Here is a 21,279-nt window from a genome sequence, read left to right as displayed (position 1 = left end):
CTATGAGTGGAGATGCAACTACACTGTAGTGTGCTGCTACTAAGTTATCAATGGGGTCTCTTTTCTAGTCTTATGAACGTGCTCTCATGCTGCTGTTATGTTCTTCCACTGCAGCTGAAAGGCTTTGGAGCAGAATTGAACAAAATGAAATCCTGTTTCACCAAGAAGAGTAAAGTTCTTGCTCATAGAAGAAAAGCAAAATTATATGCCAAGTTGGTGCAGAACGCACAGGTAAATCATTTGATATTACTAGTGTGAGGTAATCGGTTGGCAATCTGATAATAATTGGCCATATACAGGAAAAAACATATTTATTTGTTGTTTTTATTCTAGCTTTTTCCAGTGAGCTCCAGATAGTATATATGGAACAGTCCTGTTCTTCCCTCAGTAAGCCTAGATAGGTTAGGCTGTGGCTTGCTGAAGGGTAGCTTCATTATTTTACTTTAAGTCTTCAGTTTTGCTACTGCTACATATTTGGATCTATCAAATAATATAGAAAATAAGCCAGTGCACTGAGAGATGGATACCTACCCATCCTGCCCTCTTTACATGTACTTGAAACATATTTTGGCCATTTGGGGTTTTTTTTTTCATCTGTTTATAAGAAAGACTAAAGTGAAAAAAGTGGGACATGGTGGTACTGCGAGTTAAACCGCAGAAGCCTCTGTGCTGCAAGATCACAAGACCTGCAGTCGTAAAATTGAATCCATGTGATGGAGTGAGCCCCCGTCGCTTGTCCCAGCTCCTGCCAACTTAGTGGTTCGAAAGCATGCAAAATGCAAAAAATAGGTATCACCACGGTGGGAAAGTAACGGCGTTCCGTGTAGTCGCGCTGGCCACGTGACTACAGAAGATTGTCTTCAGACAAACGCTAGCTCTATGGGTTGGAAACGGAGATGAGCACCGCCCCCTAGAGTCGGACACAACTGGACAAACTGTCAAGGGGAACCTTTACCTAAAGCATTAAACTTTGTTTAATGCGTTCCTATGGGGCCCAAACTCACCGTTCAGTGAAGTTCCTCCATAGCGCCGCCATTTTCGCGCCCTCGGTAAGCGAGGGCAGGGCGCGAAAACATTTGCGGTGGCCATTTTGGGCATCCGGTGGCCATTTTGGAACCGCTGATCAGCTGTTCTAGGAACATCGCAATGCAAAGATCGGTAAGCGAAACGCTTACTGATCATCGCAGTGCGATGTTTTACCCATTAAAACATTGCAATGCGGTCACATTAGCGATCTAAAAAAATAGATCGCTATGTGGATTCGTCGTTAAATGGTGCGCTCGTTATGCGAGGCACCACTGTAGTAGAGGAGATAGGCTAGGCTTATTAATCAAGATTTCATCGTGAGCGGAGTTCTTCTGTGAACCTAGGTCTCTTGTATCAAATCTGCACTACAACCACTGAATCTACTTCAGTAATCCTGTCATAAAAGTAATTTAGCATCTTTTTTTAAAAATGCATAGCTACTCTGGTTTGTTTTTAGTCTTTTGTGTGTGTGTGTGTGTGTGTGTGTGTGTGTGGTTTCATTTGTAGTCACAGTAATGATCTAGGAGCATTTGGTAACTGCTGTGCAGACCATTGAATACAAAGCTATTGGTAACTGTGTATAATAGCTGGATATAGATATAATAGAACAACACTTAAGAAAAACTAATGTTATTGTGTAGTTAGCAAGCAAATATTAATAAGAGATTGCTAAGATCAAATACATCTATATGATCATATACAGATTGACTTAATGAACAAAAGTGTGTTCTAAATAGCCATTTTTTTTTCCTTTTAAGTTTCAGTGGGAAAAGCTACAATCAAGACTAGGTAAAATAGATGAGCTTTTGAAAGAAACAGATAGCTGCCTTGTTGCTCTGGAGACAGGTACAGCCTCAAAGAGTTTATGACAACTTGATTTTCTGCTGGAGCTAATTTAAAGTGGCAATCTTTATTTGAAACTCTCCTTTCCACTTGCATTTTAGAAATTGCTTTGATAGAAGATTGTGACCTGAATGCCTACAATGCCATGTCAGAATATGAGTCCAAACTAAGAAATGCTGAAAGAGGTAATGAGACTCTTTTGAGCTTAATGAGGTAGAAAGCTGTGAATGCTAAGACTGGTGGGGTATGTGTACAGTGCCTGATGTCTTTAGGAATAAACCAGAGGCTCCTTCATGTGTCTTAGCATTGCTTAAAAACATCTTCCAGAACTGATTTGGCAGTTGGGGATGGGAGGGGAAGTCCTGTGGTGTGAACAGATGTTTGCTTGCATATCATTGGATGTTTCTGTGGTTGCTTGCATCTTCTCAGTGCATGTGTGCTTTATTACATGCTGTAACAAAATATTCAAAAAACAAGTATTTTGCCTCATATGTAAGATTCACTAGGCCGTAAACTAATTATTTTTATATAATAATTTCACAGAATACAAGTTGGCCATTAGAGAGGAATTGAATTGGTTGTTGGGACCATACCTCCATAATCAGATAGTATAAACATCTATGATTGTAATCTCCTTCTAGAATCTTAATGTATACTTCTCCAATTTTTAGAGCTGGAAAATCTCAGAGCCCAAGATGAAACTTTTCAAAGGTAATAATTAGCATGAAATTTTCAGGCGGGGGTGATTGCTGTGAATCAATTTACAATAATTTGCTCATTTGTTGTACTTATTTGCTTGTATCCCTATAGAACCCAATCAAATCTCAAAGATAAAAAGAAACAAATAGCTTCTGAGATATGCCATATCCAGAAAGATATAAAAAATTCTCAGGAGCTGGTAGAGAAATACAAGTAAGTGAATTTTAATAAAGAGGATCTTATTTTGATATGACATACAGTTTCATGATAACATCTCTTGTTCCTGTTTTGCTAAGATTAGTGAAATTCTAGAGATTAATCTCTGTCAGGAATAAATTTAGAGTGTTATCAAAGTTTGAGATTTTGTATGTATAGAGTATTAAAATAATTAAGGGGAGTATGGGAAAACAGCCCTGAAAATCAAAGTACTTTTAAAATTGAGGCTTGAACAATAGTTTATTATAGTCATTCCAAAACAATTAGCTAGCTCTCCCAAACAGCAAGGTCACTGAGCAATAATGTTTCCTGACAGTTGAACTGTTTGTTATAATGAACTTGTTTACGTTACAGTATGTAAACATGAAGCCAGCCATGTTTGTAAATTCTATAACACATTTTTTTTGGTGCCTATAATATTTGGAGTTCACAATGTTCTGGAATTTCAGGATGTTAGGGTGACAATATTCTGGTGGTGTAGAATCATTTTGCTACAGAGTCTTATTCCTTTAGGGTCTGCAAAATGTTATTCAAATCAATAACATAGTGGCAGCTTACCAGATTTCGGCTTAGAGACTTCTGGAGTTATAAAGGCTGCAGGAACAATACATCTTCCTATTGAAAAATTATTCTTGGAGTACCATTATTTTACATCATGGTGCATAATAGCAGAAAATGCCTCCCCCCGCCCCGCCCCCTGGGGATTTGTTTTAGGATAAGGCAGCATGGTAGGAGATGAGGAAGAATATTATAACAGGTGTTGGTGTTCATGTCAGTGTCATTTGATGAATGTTTTGTATCCTGTAATGTCCTTTCTTCTTTTTATAGCTTCTCTGAATGGGTAATAAAAGAATGGAATGATAATCAGGCAGTTTTCACTTTCCTTTATGATTCTGTTGAGCTCACTGTTGGGCTTGCATGCCCTCTAGGTAAGTTGTGAAAAAAGAGAAGGAACTTTATAATAGTATAAAGAGCAAATGAAGTATATAAAAGAACCTGTTATGAATTTATGTTTTTCTTTAAATATTTTCTGCCATATGACCCCAGAGAGGGAAACTCATAATGTATCATATGTTTCTAAGCCGTAGAAACACCATGCCAGATTTAGTAGTTCAATTCATGGGAGGAAAAAAACTAAATTGCAAACATTGGAAAATTTTACAGCACCACATCTGTACTTGCATAACATGTATACAGACAGAAAAGGCATTCGGTCTTCACTTTTATTAAGTGACTGCTGTGATGGATACCCTTCAAGATAGTCTAAGATTAATCTCTTGCATTCTTGCTCCAAGTCCATCTGTCTGATTAAAGCAGGCAGAGAAAGATTGGTTAAGTGAGTAACTGATGCCACCTGTAAGGATGTCCTATACCCATTGAATCTTAAGACAGCTATTGTGATATCTTTCCTGATTAAAAACAACTTTGGATCCCTCTCTGTTGGATAATTTCTGGTTGTCTCAAATTTGCTATTGGAAAATTATTTGAGGATGTAGCTTCCCCCAACCTAGTGCCGTTCAGATCATTTTGATTACAACTCCCATGATACTGCACTTCTCGACTGATGAGAATTAGTTGGAGGCTACCAAGTAAACGAAGGCTCGTGTATTGGCACATAACCTCTAGGAAGTCTTGGGTGAAATTGGTTACACCCATTTCGATCTGGTTTCACACTAGTTTATGGAGTGAAATGACTTAATAGGTGATTTGCAGTTGGAACTGCACAGGGCTGGTGAGATGCATCCCTCATGATTGTAATAGACATCAATTAAATTAAGCACTCTAGACTGCCTAATAATGGGTTTGTGAGAAACCAACACTCTTCTGAGGCCTGTTCCAGAAGGTGATATTGAGAGGTACTTTTCTGCAGTGTTTTGGTCGGTTAGTGGCATCTTGTAGTCCTGTTCCTCGTGTTAATAAATATCTTTATATATTCATTAAAAGAGAGTGTCTAGAAATCTAAAGTGCATTGCCACTAATATGAAAGTTTCCCCCTTTTTTGTGTAATCTTGATTTGAATCAGTTAGAAATGGGCTGAATGAGTACTAAGAAGTTGAGGGCAAGACAATGAGGTACTGCTGCAGAACAAGGTGCTCTAGGACAGGAATTTAATCTTTGAATGAGGTAGTACTCTTCTTGAAAAATCATGTTTGCAATCTGGGATCCTGTAATTCATAGGTCGTAAACCCCCGGTCCGTGGCCCGGTGCCAGTCCATGGCCTGAGCTGGACTGGACCACAAAGACCTCTGGCTCTCCCCCGCATGCACTCCACTCCCCACAGCTGCTTTGCGCACGTACCAGTGCCATTGTGAGCATTCCCCCACCCCTTCACACAGGCGCCCAGGGTGTGCAGGCACCCCTGTACATGTGCAAACGGGGTGGGGGAGCGTTCAGGCAGGCGCTCCCCTACCGCTTCACGCATGCTTCCGAGAGCGTACACACACCTGTAGGGAGGCGCCTTTCTCAGGCTCAGCCAGTCTGCGGTCCCAAAAAGGTTGGGGACCGCTGCTGTAATTGATCATACCATGAGTGCTCACTGGAAGGACAGATCCTGAAGCTGAGGCTTCAATACTTTGTCCATCTCATGAGAAGACTCCCTGGAAAAGACTCTGATGTTGGGAAAGTGTGAAGGCAAGAGGAGAAGGAGACAAAGGATGAGATGGTTGGACAGGGTCATCGAAGCTACCAACATGAATTTGACCCTACTCCGGGAGGCAGTGGAAGACAGGAGGGCCTGGTGTGCTTTGGTCCATGGGGCCACAAAGAGTTGAACATGACTTAATGACTAAACAACAACAAAAAATTGATCTTACACTTGATGGCTGGATGGCCTGTGTCTAGGAGTGGCTTTGGCGAAGCTCCACATATATGCCAACCATGCCAGTTCATGGGGAAGTTGGTCCAGACCACCAATACCTTCATTATATTTTGTTTGAATTATTGTAATGTCTTTTACATGGAGCTGGCTTTAAAGAGTCTGAGCAGCTCTGAAGTGTAGCTATGAGGATGTTTGTGAGTGCCTGCCCATGGAACCGTATTAGAACAATCCTTCAGCAGCCTACTGATTTGTTTCTGAGTACAGTTCATCAATTACTCTCCTGTTAAAATAGTCTCACTGGTTTCTGATCCAGTTTTGTACATTTTTCCAAGTGTTGAATATGGCCTATGAAGTCCGATGCAACTTTGGTCCAGTCTCTCTGTAAAACTATTAATAATCATAATAACCTTTGAATTGCAGAGATGGAAGGGACCTAATGGATTATCAAGTCCAGCCCTTGTCAAGGAGGTCCAGTGGAGAATTGAACTCCCAACCTCTGGCTCTGCAGCCAGATGCCTAAATCCCTGAAGCACATCTGGACTTTGATATCTGGGCACAGGCCCGTCTCTTGGCCCTGCTAATGTCAGAGGCGTGTTAGGCCTTTTGTTGCTGCTGGCCATTGTGATTGGGTTCTAATTTTAAGATGGGCGGTTCCTCCCCTTTAAAGAAAGGCATCACAGTAGACAGTGTAATATCGGACAACAGTTTAATATGTTAAATGGTGTAATGTGAACAACAACTTCAGTGGGTCCACCAGGACCAGCAACCATAGATGCATCAGGCCACATCCTTTGTAACCACAGCATCCCAAAAGAGTTCTTAATGAGGGGGCATTCCAAACCTCTCACAATCGGTAGGCTTCCGCATGGGTTGACTCCTCACTACACAAATAGTCCCACAACAGGGGTGTCGAGCCCAGTTGCCTTCAGGCTGTGTCAAACCTGTGGGGATCAGATCCGATCCAGACACACCACTTTCTTTGAAGGACCTTTCCCTCTCAGATAAACATACATGGTTCATTCTAAAGGTTCTACCTCTCCCAACTGTAATTCAGTTCCTCCATCCTCCTTTCCCCTTTGAACCTTCCTTCCCCTGTGGTCCTTTGTCTCTCTTGGAGAAAGAAAAATACTGTATTTTCCCTGTATAAGACTATACTTTTGTCTAAAATCTTTAGACTAAAAATTGAGGGTCGTCTTATACACGGAAGTAAGCTGAGGAGAGACAAAAACAAGTGGAGGGGTAAGCAGGGATCAAAGTGATCCTGCAGGGCTTTGATCCCTTTCCCCTACATTTGTTAAGCCCCACTTAGATTTCTTAATTTTGGGTTAGAAAAGTGGGGGTGTCTTATACATGAAAAAATACAGTATATAGGGCCCCTTGGTACCCTGAGACAGTGACTTACCTTCCCCTCTATCTTCTGTCTCAGGACCTTCCCACTCTTCTGACCCCCAGCTCCTCTTTTCCTTCTTTATATCTCCTAACCCAAACAGGTCTTCCTTTGTCATCAAGAAATCCTCTGCTGTTGGTTCTTTTCCCACCACTGACTTCCCGCTTCCCTTTTCTCTTAACTTCCCGCCTTCTCCTCCCAATGCCATGGCCTGGACCGTAGAAGGCAATAAACTAAAGGCAGTGCCGAATCCTTCAGCCTTAGACGAGTGAGGGGACACCTGGCAGAACAAAGTTCCAAATACGAGTAGTCCTAGAACAAGCTGGATTTTTTAGCATTTATACATTACTGAAACAGCAACGTCTACATTGGCTTAGGCATGTCGTGAGAATGGCTGATGGTCGGATTCCAAAAGATCTCCTGTATGGAGAATTAGTGCAGGGAAATTGCTCCAGAAGGAGACCACAGCTGTGATATAAGGATATCTGCAAGCGGGATCTGAAGGCCTTAAGAATGGACCTCAACAGATAGGAAACTGTGACATCTGAGTGTTCAGCCTGGAAGCACAGGCGGTGCATCATGGCCTCTCCCATTTTGAAGAGACCCTTGTCCAGCAGGCCGAGGCAAAGAGGCAGTCCCAAAACCAGCAACATCAGAGAGGTGGACAGGGGACAGATTGTATTTGTCTTCAATGTGGAAGGGATTGCCACTCTCAAACTGGCTTTCTAAGCCACACTAGATGCTGTTCCAAGTCCTCTGTTCAGAGCACATTACCATAGTCTCTCAAGAATGAAGGATGCCTAATCTAGTCTAAAATGTGAAGGAGAGTCTGTTTCAACTATTGATCCTAGAGTTTCTATATTAACAGTTTTATATAATGATTTTATGAAACTATAATTTTTTTAAACTTCTGTGTGGTACTCTAGAAAGGCTATATAAAATATTTATTTATTTATTTAATTTATATGCCGCCCACACTACCCAAAGGTCTCTGGGCAGCTTACAACATTTAAAATACAATAAAAAGTCAAACAATTAAAATGCAATTAAAATATAAACTCTAAAAATTGCCATTGGACCCACAGCTGATATTACTTCAATTAAAAGCCTTCTCAAACAGGAAGGTTTTGACCTGGCGCTGAAATGTCATCAGTGTCAGCGCCAGATGAATCTCAGTCAGGAGGGCATTCCATAGTCTGGGGGCAGCTGCCGAAAAGGCCCTATGTTTACAAGCCATCCCTCTTACCTCCTTAAGGGACGGCTCTTTCAAAAGGGCCCCCTGGCTAGATCTTAAATGCTGTGTAGCTATGGAAGGAGGCAGTCCTTCAGGTATCCAGGGCCCAAGCCATTTAGGGCTTTTTATGTCAAAACAAGCACTTTGAATTGGGCCCAGGCAGCAACTGGTAGCCAATGTAGCTTAACCAGAATTGGCTTGATATGTTCCCTAGCGGCCCCACCACTCACCAGTTGCGCAGCTCGATTCTGGACCAGTTGCAGTCGCCGGACCATCTTCAAAGGCAGCCCCACATAGAGCACATTGCATTAATCTATGCGAGATGTTACCAGTGCGTGTGTAACTGTCATGAGACTCCGCTCTTCCGGGTAGGGCCGTAGCTGGTATAATTTCTGCAGCTGAAGGAAGGCGCCTCTGGCCACTGAGTCCACCTGGACTTCCAGTGTTAGACTGGGGTCCAGGAGCACCCCCAAGCTGCGGATCCTGTCCCTTAGGGGGAGTGTAACCCGATTCAGGGCAGGAAAATGGCCCTCCAGCTTGTCCAGTGAAGCACCCACTAACAGTACTTCTGTCTTGCCTGGATTGAGTTTCAATTTATTAACCCTCATCCAGTCCATTATCAGGTCCAGACACGAGTTCAGCACAGAAACTGCCTCACTTGGATTGGTGGAAAACGGGAGGTAGAGCTGAGTGTCATCATCATATTGCTGACTACTCGGCCCAAACCTCCTGATGACCTTTTCCAGTGGTTTCATGTAGATGTTAAACAGCATGGGGGACAGTATTGAGCCCTGAGGAACCCATGACATAAATAAATAAATTCAAACAAACAAAGGGATACATACATGACCAGGCTCTCTCAGTCCAGATTATAAATAGTGGATTGCATAACTTAATTGTCTTCCATTAAAAAATACAGTGGTGCCCCGCTTGATGATTGCCTCGTTAGAAGAGAAAATCGCTTAACGATAAGTATATGGCGATTGCTATAGCGATCGCAAAACGATGTTTTAATAGGAAAAAATCGCTTGACAGTGATCGGTTCCCTGCTTCGGGAACCGATTTTTTGCTTTACGATGATCAAAACAGCTGATCATCGGGTTTCAAAATGGCCGCCCGCTGTTTCAAAATGGCTCCCCGCTGTGTTTAGGAAGGCTTTTTTGCTTTACAGGCACTGGAAAATGGCCGCCCTATGGAGGATCTTCACTGGACGCTGAGGTATTTCACCCATTGGAATGCATTGAATCAGTTTTCAATGCATTTCAATTGGTTTTTTTTTACTTTCGCTTGACAACGATTTCGTTCTGCAGCGATTTTGCTGGAAATGATTATCCTCTTCAAGCGAGGCACCACTGTAAATCCTTACACATATAAACTCTGCATGTAAACTATGGGCCTAATCTTCTTTCGGGACATTCATGGTTCCATTTGTGAACAGATGACGGATTTGGTATGGAGGAACATGTAGTCACTGACCCACACTCTGAAGTGGGGCAGACACAAACTGACTGTTTCAGTGGAAAGAAACACTTCATGCTACATTTGCTTTTTCGTAGGTGATGCCATTTTCAGCAGTAAGATTGTTAGTGTGAACTTTGAATCACTCTTGGACGGTAAGGATTTGAAATGTTTTGCGGATCCTTTTCCTGAAAGGAGATCTGTGTGTTTTCTAACTCATGTGAACTATATTAGTAGACTTTGAGAAAATATAAAAAGCAATATAGTGGGAATATTTTTTTATTTTCTGTATTTAATTAGCTCATATGAATGCTTCTGGTGGTTTTTTGGGGTTTTTTTTGGTTTTTGAAGGAAAAGCATTTAATGAACAATAAAACTACTAACATGAAGCATGCACCTTTTAAAGCAAAGGAGTTTATGCAAACCAAGTAATCAATACATTAAAGCATGTATACAAGTATATACTAAACAATCTAAAGTGATATTTGTCAGATGAGGTTTCATAACCTCACTACACTTGACACCAGCTTACCTTAATGGCCCATGTCTCTCACCTTGGATGATGTAGGCAACACTGTCATCCTATCTTAATTTGTCATTTTCCAATGAGTAGGGGATATTGAACTCTCCACTGTGTTTATTTCTGGTCATAGTAATGGAGATTCTGGCCTGCACTGGCTGGATCTGATCATGTTTACTAGAAAGTTGGAGGATTTCTCCCTGCCCTTCTCTGTAGTAAGAATCCTTAGAAGTCCAGAAAGATACGTAGCATTTAGCTGTTGTTTTTAAAATACCGGTACATTTCTTGCCACCTTGTATACACTCCTCAACTGGAGGAGATAAGGAAGAAATTTACACTGAATAACCATTTCATGATGCTGATGCCTTTGTTCAATATGAGCAGAAAGAACCTCAAGTTAAGACTGTTTCTGTATTCCCTATTGTGCCTTGATGGCAGCATGCCCTTTGCAGATTTTTACAGTACTTTCTAAATGTGACACCATGGTTTCAGGCTTCTATATCATTGCAGGGTAGATTTGATTTGAATTAAATTGATTTAAATTAAGATTTAAATTTGAAAATTTAGATTAAAAAAATTATTTAAATCATGATTTAAATCAATTTAATTTCTTTAAAAATTGACTTTTATCCACCCTGCATTATTGTAAAGAGTAACAGAACCCTCATGAAAGATTAAGTGAAACCTGGAGGAGATAAGTGATATTATCATTTAATCTGGATGTCTGGCTTTACTTCAGTCTGTTTTGAAAACAATATTTGGAACAAGACAGGATTTGGCTTAGTCAGGCATATGTAATTGAACTGAAACAATGCTCTTCACTTAGATCACACATGTTCCTGACTGGACCTACCACTTACAAAAGAGGGTAACGTTGCTACTGTCAAACTGCAGGTGTAGCCTCATGTTAGTTGAATGTTTCTACATATCATAGAAAATTTATATCCCTCCATTAGAGGGATTGGCTAGAGCTTGCTTCCTTTTAATTTTATGCATGCCAGGAATTTTTGTTTGAAGGTGTAACTCAGTCACATGATTGGCAGTCTGAAAATAGCATTGCCCAGAAACAGGCTCCAACATGCTTGTAGTTGTAAAGCTACCACCTTATTAGAATTTGAAAGCATAAAATGAAATGTCTTGAATATAATTTAAGTCCTTTTAATTTGTTGCTTTGTTTTTTACAGAAGCAAAAGCTTTGCCTTCAGCAAAACTTGTGCATAGACTCATTTTCCAGTTCATTAACAGTCAAGGTTCATGGCAAGAGAAATGCTTAACAGTACCTCATCTTTCTCAGGTAACTAACAAAATACACTATCAAAAGAAAGCATACAATTTGGTCCGCACAGTGGAAAAAATAAAGTATGACAAAAACATCCAAACCCTGAACAGAATGTCGCTAGTTCCCCTCTGTCAGTTTAAGATTTACATCAGTGGAGTAAGGCAGAGAGACTCTTTCACCATGTCCAAACCTATTACATGTCATATGCCTATAATATAGCTATTATAACTATGTTAGCTTTTTTTCTGTCCTGTTCCATGGAATGGAAGATAAATATCCATTTTTTCTTCTTTCTTATAAAAAAAGAATGGAGAGTATATTTTGGTGTCACTCTTCTGAATCTTTTACTTCTGTTACTCCAGACCATATCTTACTGCAACAGTACAGTGGAAAAGACATCTAGAATGAATTCCATGGACCACTTCTCCCCATTACAAACCAACGGGAGTCAGATTATTCCCGTCTCAGTCTTTAATTGTTCCTCTCTGCTTTTATTCTCTCCCCTGTTCAGATCAGGCTATCCATGGGACCTCCATGGTGTCAGTTGGATATCTTCCAGCTTTTGAGCAGTTAGAAGTTTCCGAGCATTTCATGGCATCCCATCATCTTGGCCAAGTGGGGCATGCAGAGACTTATTGTTTTTTTTAACCTAGAGCTCTTCCAGATGTTAACCAGAAAAAACTTAATTTATTTTAAAAATCAAACTTCTTCCACCTGAATAAGAAAAGCCTATTAGCAATAGTTCACACATTAGTAATCTCAAAATAACTACTTTAAATGCTAGCTTCATACAGCTGACATTGAAAACTATGAAGGTGTGATGTATAAATAAAACAAACAGTAAGGGTTTCATTCCTCCTTGTATTTTGGAGAACTGCTGTTCGTTGGAAATCTGTACTCTTTGCTTTTCTTACCATATTTCTAATTATCGTAATACTTTCTGTGTCTGCCTTGAATGTCACAAGTAGGGTATGATTTTATGACTGCCCTTTAGAATATTGTCAGTTGGCTACAGATAATTGTTCTGACTCTCTAACCAGATGCTACATGATGTCTCTCTTGTGGTGAGTCGCTGTCAATTTTTGGAAGATGAGATCGAGTTTTTGAAAAGATGGGGTGGAAAATATTATTTGCTGAAGACTGAACTGAATGATACAAAGTAAGTGCCTAATTAAATACTATAAAATGTACTGATGTCAGTGTAAAAGTTAAGAATTGTAGTAGGTGTATTTGCTTTCCTTTCTATATATGCACTACTAGTTGAGCACAACATTCTGGCATATCTCACCTCGGTAATGTTTATTTGTTTGTTTTAATGGCCATTTGCTCCAATTAGTATTCAAGGTGGGGAGGAACAAAAACATATATTGTCCAGAATACAACTGATTTTTGTGTACAGTTTCTGTAATTTGCCCTACATAATTCACAAGATGTGAGGGCATGTCTCAGTTGCACATCTGTACACATTATTAGTAGTAGTAGTTTTATACGCCACATTTCTTCCAACAAGGGACCCAAAGCAGCCCGACTGTGACTGTGATGTTCCCCATGACCTTATCATTTAGTCACAATATTCTGTGTCAAGTTCCACAAGCCTTATGTAAACATCCAATAGGATTCTGGATCCTATGCCCTGGATCGGTTCCATTCGGGCTTCAAGCTGTAGCACGGAAACTGCATTGGTCACTCTGTTTGATGACCTACTGAGGGAGGCCAACAGGGCAAAATGTCTTTGCTGGTCCTCCTCGACATCTCAGCTGCCTTTGATAAAGTTGACCACAGTATCCTCCGGGGGAGGCTCTCTGAGTTGGGAATCGGTGGTCTGGTGCTTGCCTGGCTCCGATCCTTCTTGGAGGACCGTCCCCAGAAAGTGCACATTAGAGAGAGTTTCTCCAGCCCTGTGGAGCCTCAGTTCCGCAGGGCTTGATTATCTCCAGTGCTGAGGCAGCTAGGAGGGGTCGTCAGGGGATGTAGAGCTTCGTGTCATCAGTAAACTGATGATACTCAGCTCTACATCTTTTTTCCAACAACAGTGGATACTGTTTCGTCCCTTGAAGGCTGCCTGGAGGCTGTTCAGCAATGGATGCAGGAGAATGGACTGAGGCTGAACCCAGGCAAGACAGAGGTCCTGAGGGTGGGTGCCCCAGACATTAATGGTTTGGGAAACTCCCTCTCTTTTTTGGGGGGGGGGGTAACTCTTACCACCAAGAGTGAGGTTCGCAGTTTGGGTGTACATCTGGACCCAGTGCTCACAATGGAAACCCAGGTGGCGTCAGTGGTCCATTCCACACACTTCCATCTTTTGCAGCTTGCCCAGCTGCCTCCCTCCCAATCAACCCTCGACTTACGAACGGCTCTAGATACGAACATTTTGACTTATGAACCGCTCTACTAGGGCAAATGGACTCGACTTGTGAACTTTATTCGAGTTACGAACAGAAAAAAATGCGTGGAGATGAGACCCAGTGTCGATCAGCTGAGGGGGGTGGGAGCAGAGAAGAGCACAAAATGGCTGCTACCAAGGCACTTTGAGGAGCCGGGCTCACTTACCAGTACCTGGTGAGTGACTTTGTTTTAATTTTTTCCCCATAGAAATGCTTAATTAAATTTCATTGCATTCCTATGGGAAGTTTGCTTTTGACTTATGAACTTTTCAATTTACAAACGGACTTTCAGGAAAGGATTAAGTTCGTAAGTCGAGGGTTGACTGTATCTTGATTGGGGGCGGGCTCACCACTTTGGTCCATGCACTCCTAGTCTCAAGGTTAGACTACTGTAATGCACTCTACGTGGAGCTGCCTTTGAGACTGACACAGAAACTTACAGAAGGTGCAGAATGCGGTGGCCAGACTTCTTACAGGGGTGAAAAGGTACCAACCTATTTCCCCCACGCTGGCCGCCTTGCACTGCCTGCCCATTCGTTTCCATGATGATTTCAAAGTCCTAACGATGACATACAAAGCCCTAAATGGTTTAGGACCTTGATATCTGGCAGAGCGTCTCCTCCCACCCAGTTCCTGCAGAGTCACTCATTCCAGCCAGGCCGGGTGGCTGAGGGGCCTAACGCTGAGGGAGATCCAGAAGGAAAGAATGAGGAACCGGTCCTTCTCAACAGTGGCCCCTCACCTCTGGAACAACTTGCCCATGGATATCTGCCTGGCTCCCACTCTGGATGTCTTCAGAAGCAAGGTCAAGACCTGGCTATTTGGGCAGGCTTTCCCTCCTGCTGTATCTTAAATTCGCATTTTACCATCTTGGATTTATAGAGCATGTTTATTGGTTTAACTGTTTTTAAATTTGTAATGCTGCCCAGAGTAGATCTTTGGTCTAGAATTTCAAAATGCAGCAGCCCAACAAAAATGCAATAGAAAAGCAAAAACAAATCAAAATATATCTTCACAGCTAAAGACAAACAAAGCTATAAGACTGTCAAAATAGGATGAGATTTCCTAGTATCTGAAAGAGAACAAGGAAGGGCATCATGCGTTTCTCCCTAAAAGAGCTCCTAGGCTGAATGCATTCACAATCTCTCTGGAGACAGGGGCAATCAGGGAGGAGGGGCTTCTAAAAAAGATCCTGGCTGCTGGATACCTTCAATAAAAGGAGCAAGCTAGCCATTTACAGCTTCTTCTTCGTGGCCTCTGTGACTGTCTAGTGTGTTTTGCTACACAAGTCTGGATGTGAATAACTGAAGGATGGCTTGGTAGCCAGATCATTCTCTTCCAGACTGTTGTAACAAGAGAAGTTAGAGAAAAACAGTCCTCCAAGCTATTGGTATCATTCAGCTACTTAGCAGCAAAATGTAATCAAAAAGTTTCTCCAACTGAACATGATTTTTAAGAGGAAACACGTTTATTTAGTCCGTTTCTGGCTTCAAATACTAAGTGTCACTGCTTTGCCTGGATCAAATAAAAGGAAGAAGTATAGCTGTGTGTAATGCATATATTGATAAAGTTTCATCCCAGATATCCTGCCACCTTCTCCAAGCAGTTGTTTTACTGATGAAGTACATTCCTAATTATTCTGTATATCTATATTTTTATCATATGTAGATTGAAACTCTTATTCTCCAGTTGCCATGCAAAGTTTGAAATTGAATTCTCTTTATCTGCCGACTATCCTGTGACCCCAGTAGCTTTTGCCATCCAGAAATGCACAGGCAATCTTACGTGAGTAAAATCAAGCAGAAGATGTTTGGGCTATAATTTCAGTTTTGTGGGAGACTCTGATTAAAAATACATTAATCCCCACCATCTCACATGTATGCATTTTCTGATTTCAGCCAAGAAGAAATTTCTGTAGTTTTGTCCAGTATCCCAGTGGGAGCCAACTACTTAAGGAGAACAGTCAAACAAATTAGTGAGAGTCTGCTCCACTGCCCTTCTTCAACAGTCTGCAAAAAGCAAAGAGCAGCTCTCAGATAGTGCATTCTGTCTCTGCAGCACTGAAAAAAGTCTTACATGAACTGCCAAATGTCATCAATATTTCAGTGATCAAATCTTTGTTTACACACTCAATAAGCATAAATACTCCAACAAAACCTATTAAAAATTGTATATAGTTTATTTTTTTCTCTCTCGCCTTCATGTATTGTCCACTGCAGCCTGTGACTGCCTTTTATTTCTGGGAATCTAGTTCTACTAAAACAAAATAACATTGCAGTTCTACTCCAGTGGTTTAAATAATTATCAAAGTTCACATACGGCAGTTAAGGGGTATTTTAAGGCTTATAAGTTTTTATTTTATAAACCATTACAGCATGAGGTAAATTAAATGGTACTTCCAGTGGTTTGTAAGAAATATGGAGTTTTAATTTGAAAAATAACTAAAATTTAGCTGTGTTTGTAGTATGTTCTAAGGTTAATTCAAATTGATGTGCCTCCCTCCATGTTGAATATGTAAAATTTCTACTATTGTAGTGAAACAGCCAGAATTTTCCACTGTCCGCTGTCAATAAATGCTTTATGTATGTACAGTATATTGTAAAATGCTTTTTGAAGTTTAGGTATTGACATTTTAAAAAGTTTTTTTCCTTTTGTAAAGGAGATAAGTGTAATAAACATGTTTAGTATACTAATTGTAATAAGTGTTTGTCTTAGTATTGACATGGAGTAGAGAAAGGATGACCAACCTCACCTGTTTAACTAAGTTAGCCTCATAGAAATTGGTATGATACTCACCAATAAACAGACATGGGACTGCATTTACATGTAAGCAGCAAATCCTACTGAAGGTATTAGAACGTTTGAGTAAACAGACAGGATTTGCCACTGTTAATTTTTCTAACAATATTGTTCTTGCAGCAGAGTGGGTTTGTCCTGTATCACATACCTTTAAATTTTTTAAAGGAAACTTTATATCATGTTCATAATCACCTGGCATTGGATTATTCACCCTGCTGCTTCTCCTCATTTTTTGAGACAAAAACCCATATTAGTCTGCAGAAATTAAGAATCCATTAATGGGCTAATTCTACAATTGCCTAGGCAAGGCAGGAAAGGGATGAAGAATAAAAGTTTTATTCTGCACATGGTTTTTCTCCAGTATTCCTCCTCTGACTTGCCCCCATCCTACTCTTTTCATATGCTCTTCCTATCCAACTTTTACCTCTAGATTACTCATAATCTTCAATTCTGTATTTTCTTCTCCGATTTGCATTCTCTCGCTTCTCCTTCTAACCTTTCTTCCCTGACTACTTGGCAAAGCTTCTGTCATTAAATTCTGTTAAAACTAAAATCTAAGTTGGTTAAAACAACAAAGCCTTGATTAAAACATTCAGGAATTCAAGCCTTCATATTTGAATCACCCACAATCTGCACACCCTTGTGGTCTCTACTGGGAACCATTTGGATATGTGTTCTTTACCTCTCCTGCTGCCTTCCCTACAAAGGTAATTGTCCTCATTTAAGAGACCTGCCTATCAGCTCAAATGGCAACAGATCTTAGCTATCCAGCTCCAGTACTCACCAACACTGGCAACACCAGAGGTCACCAAAAGGAAGACATGGAGAACAAAGAACACCAAAAAGGAGGATAGTCTTTAAAAAAGGGGAGATACTTCTATATTAAATTTGCATATGCCAATTTAAGTTAACACAGACAAATAACTGGTTGTTGCCCAACCAGAGATTTCAACAAAACTGCAGTGATCACTTTTTTAAAAAAACATACAGTCATTTGTAAAAGAATACACTTCCTTTGATTGAATTCTGTGCTCTTACATATCAGGATGTTTTTTAAAAATCTGGTCCTTAGTAGGTCTGAAATTAGGTAAATACAACCTCAGGTGAACCAACAACATATGACATATTACAACATGTGATTTATTTTACAAAATTAAAGCTAAAATGGAGATGCCATGTGTGAAAAACTAAATACACCCTTACTGCTTCAATAGGAATTAGGAGGCTAAGTAGCAGCCAGGGGCTGCTAACCAAATGCCTTTGATTAATAGGCTATCAGCAAATGTGACCGCTTCTATAAAAGCTGAAGTTTTAGCAGTTTGCTGGTCTGGAACATTCAGGTGTGTATTAACACAATGCCAAGGACGAAACGCATCAGCAATGATAGTACAGAAGCCATTGTTGCTGCCCATCAATTTGGGAGGCAATTCACAAACAATTTGAAGTCCATCATCCTATAGTGAGGAAGATTATTCACAAGTAGAAAGCATTCAGTCTTCCCAGGAGTGGACAGCTAAGCATATTTATCCTAAGGTCAGATTGTGCAATGCTCAGAGAAAAACTGCAAAAAACACAAGAGTTACGTCTCAGACTACAGGCCTCAGCATGTTAAATGTTAAAAGTTCATGACAGCAAAATTAGAAAAAGACTGAACAAGTAGTGTTTGTTTGAAAGGATTGTCAGGAGAAACCTCTTATCTCTAAAAACATGACAGCATGGCTTAGGTTTGACAAGTTGCATCTGGACACACCATAAGACTTCTGGAACAGTGTCCTTTGGATAGTCAAATCTCAAGATGGGGAGGCCCTTCATGTTCTCCCAGTCAACGGTGTAGATCACCACTGATGCCAGCCCGTCAGGTTGGGGAACACACTGCCTACATCACAGGAGTCATGGACTGTGGACAGCACAAGAATGGTCACTCCATATCAACCACCTCAAACTTCTGGCAATCATCAGAGCTTTCCATGCCTTCCTCCCAATCATTGGAGGTCGAGTGGTACAGCTGGCTACAGATAATACAACGGCGCTGTACTATGTGAACAAGCAGGGAGGTACCCATTCTTTGTCCCTCTTATACCTGGCTATAGATCTTATGGGAATGGTGTTACCAACACCACATTTTTCCCACAGCTGTTCACATCTCAACGGACAATTATCTAGCAGACCATCTCAGCCGTATGACATCAAGGACACACGAGTGGTCTCTCAATACTACCGTTTTCAATCAAATATGTCATCGCAGGGGAACACCTACCATTGATGTTTTTGCCTCCAGTACAAACAGCAAATGCGAGACTTACTGCTCTCGAGCCGGACCAGATCCAAATTCCATCGGAGATGCATTCATGATGGATTGGGACAAGGCACTACTTTATCTATTCCCACCAGTACCACTAATTCAGAGAACAATCATCACAATCCAACACTTCAGCTCAAATGCAATCCTACTAGCTCCTTGATGGCTGAGACAGGCTTGGTTCACCCACCTGAGGTCAATGTCGACTGATTGTGAGGCCCCCAAAATGGAGGCCTTAGTGGAAGTGCCGTCGCTCACGAAGAGAACCCTTCACACCCAAACATCCCCACCTCCGACCCCAACGCGTTGGGAAGAGAAAGGCGTGGAGACCCCAGATTGGGAACAGGAGATCGCCGAACCCCTTACCTTAAATAAGGGGGTAGATACAGGAGATTTGAAGGCGACTCTGAAAGGGTTAACCCTTACCCCTGAACCCAGGGGATCTTTGGCGGGAAGACGGAGGGAGGAGATTGAGGCGGCGGCGGGAGATATAAGAGGAAAGCAGGCGGAGATACCGGGGGGTTGGGAGTGGATCTGGATGGAGGATCCTTGGACCCACAAGTGGGAGCAGGTCCGTGTCTCACATGAAGAGGCGGAGAAGCGCTGTCAGCTTGGGCTGAAACCTCGTCCTTCTTATTGGGGCGAGACAGAGGCTAAGGAGTGGAGAAGGAAGCTCTGGGAAGAAAGGGAGGCTGTAGCCCGAGAGCTGGAGAGGAAAAAGCAATGGCATATAGCCGAATTGAGGAAGTTGGGGGGTTACCCGGCCCCTGGGGAATTGAAGGAGGAGACGGGTCATCCTGGGGTGAGTGGAGTGGGGATGAAGAGACTTTACCGTTAATATCGTTGGAAGAAGAATTGGACCCTGGGCGGGGACCTGTGCCGTCGTTAACAGGACCTTGGAACCCAGAGACGACAAACCCTTTCATAAATGGTGTATGGACCCCGTTAAAACTGAGCAACGTTTTGCAAGAGACTTTGAACCCTTTTCTGGGGGTGAATCCTGTTGGTGTTGATGTTGCAATAAATACAGAGCCACTGGATTTACCTCAATCGACTCGTCCTTTATTTGAAGTGCTGACAGCCCCACAAACTGAACCCTCACACTGATTCGTTTCGATTCCCTCTGGTTCCCGATCTCTTGAGACAGAGCGAAGGAATAGTCTACCACCCGAACCTTTCGTCACTGAATTTGACAGCATGGAGGATACTCCCGCATTGAAAGTGGTGCTAGATTGAGTGCGGAAACCAACACAGCTCCTGTATTCGAACAAATGGAAATCCTTTCTCAAATACACCAACTCATACAACTTGCCTGCTATTCCCATCTCGTTAAAAACATTATTTACCTTTCTACTTAATTTCTTTGAATTCGGACTGTACCTTGAAAGTTTACATATCTGCCATAGTTGCCCACCAACCAGACAACTCCAGTTCAGCACAACTGTTTTCTCATCCTACAGTTAAGAAATTTCTTAGCTTATGGTCTAGATCTACCCGTGTCACTCGCGCGAGCCAGGAGATAAGGCTGAGGAGCCTAACGCCGAGAGAGGCCCGAAAGGAAAAGACCAGAAACCGGGCCTTCTCGGTGGTGGCTCCTCGCCTTTGGAACAACTTGCCCCCTGAGATTCGCGCGACTCCCTCGCTGGGCATTTTTAAGAAACAACTAAAAACATTGATGTATAGGCGGGCCTTCCCAACAGAAAACCCTTGACGATCTTTTTTCTTATTCTGTTCTTTATTTTTTTTTTATTTACGTTTCTGCTGTAAAGTCTTAAAATTACATTGTTGTTTTTACTGTAAGCCGCCTAGAGTGGTCTAATATGATCAGATAGGCGGGATAGAAATAAAATAAATAAATAAATAAATAAATTAAGGGACTAAATAACATCTGTCCACCACGTCAACATATCATTCCTCAATGGTCCTTCCAAATTGTTTTGAATGCTCTTATACGACCACCGTTTAACCTATGGCTTTGTCAAATCTTAAATTGCTTTCGTTGAAAACAGCATTCCTAGTGACTAACATCTGCAAAACGAGCCAGTGAACTTGCTGCCCTCCGTTCTGATCCACCCTTTATTCAGTTTCACCATGATAAAGTGATTTTATATTTTGATGTTTCCTTTCTACCTAAGATTATGCCGGAATTCCATCTTAATCAACCAATTATATTGCCATCTTTCTTCAAATCACCATCATCTCCTCTAGAGCACATGCTCCATATGCTCGACATCAGACGCTCTTTGGCTTTTTATATTGACAGAACCAAAGCTTTCAGAAAAACCAACAGACTATTTACATGCTTCCATGGTCCTCA

General features: G+C 41.4%; 1 protein-coding gene across 1 annotated transcript in view; it reads left to right on the top strand.

Moving 5' to 3' along the window:
• Positions 1-16,557, top strand: part of KNL1 (kinetochore scaffold 1) — a 48,464-nt gene extending 31,907 nt beyond the window's left edge. Inside the window, exons 16-26 of the mRNA XM_020795768.3 lie at positions 115-231; positions 1,785-1,872; positions 1,971-2,054; positions 2,541-2,580; positions 2,680-2,781; positions 3,613-3,713; positions 9,780-9,836; positions 11,386-11,495; positions 12,521-12,639; positions 15,533-15,649; positions 15,763-16,557. Of these exons, the coding sequence (XP_020651427.3) occupies positions 115-231; positions 1,785-1,872; positions 1,971-2,054; positions 2,541-2,580; positions 2,680-2,781; positions 3,613-3,713; positions 9,780-9,836; positions 11,386-11,495; positions 12,521-12,639; positions 15,533-15,649; positions 15,763-15,904 (1,077 nt within the window). The 3' untranslated portion in view covers positions 15,905-16,557. The remainder of the gene's footprint in view (positions 1-114; positions 232-1,784; positions 1,873-1,970; positions 2,055-2,540; positions 2,581-2,679; positions 2,782-3,612; positions 3,714-9,779; positions 9,837-11,385; positions 11,496-12,520; positions 12,640-15,532; positions 15,650-15,762) is intronic.
• Positions 16,558-21,279: the final 4,722 nt, after the last annotated feature.

This window comes from Pogona vitticeps, chromosome 1, assembly GCF_051106095.1.
Source record: "Pogona vitticeps strain Pit_001003342236 chromosome 1, PviZW2.1, whole genome shotgun sequence".
In the NCBI taxonomy this organism is placed as follows: Eukaryota; Metazoa; Chordata; class Lepidosauria; order Squamata; family Agamidae; genus Pogona; species Pogona vitticeps.
Note: the sequence above shows the minus strand (reverse complement) of the source record. Positions and strands in the feature narration are given on the sequence as shown.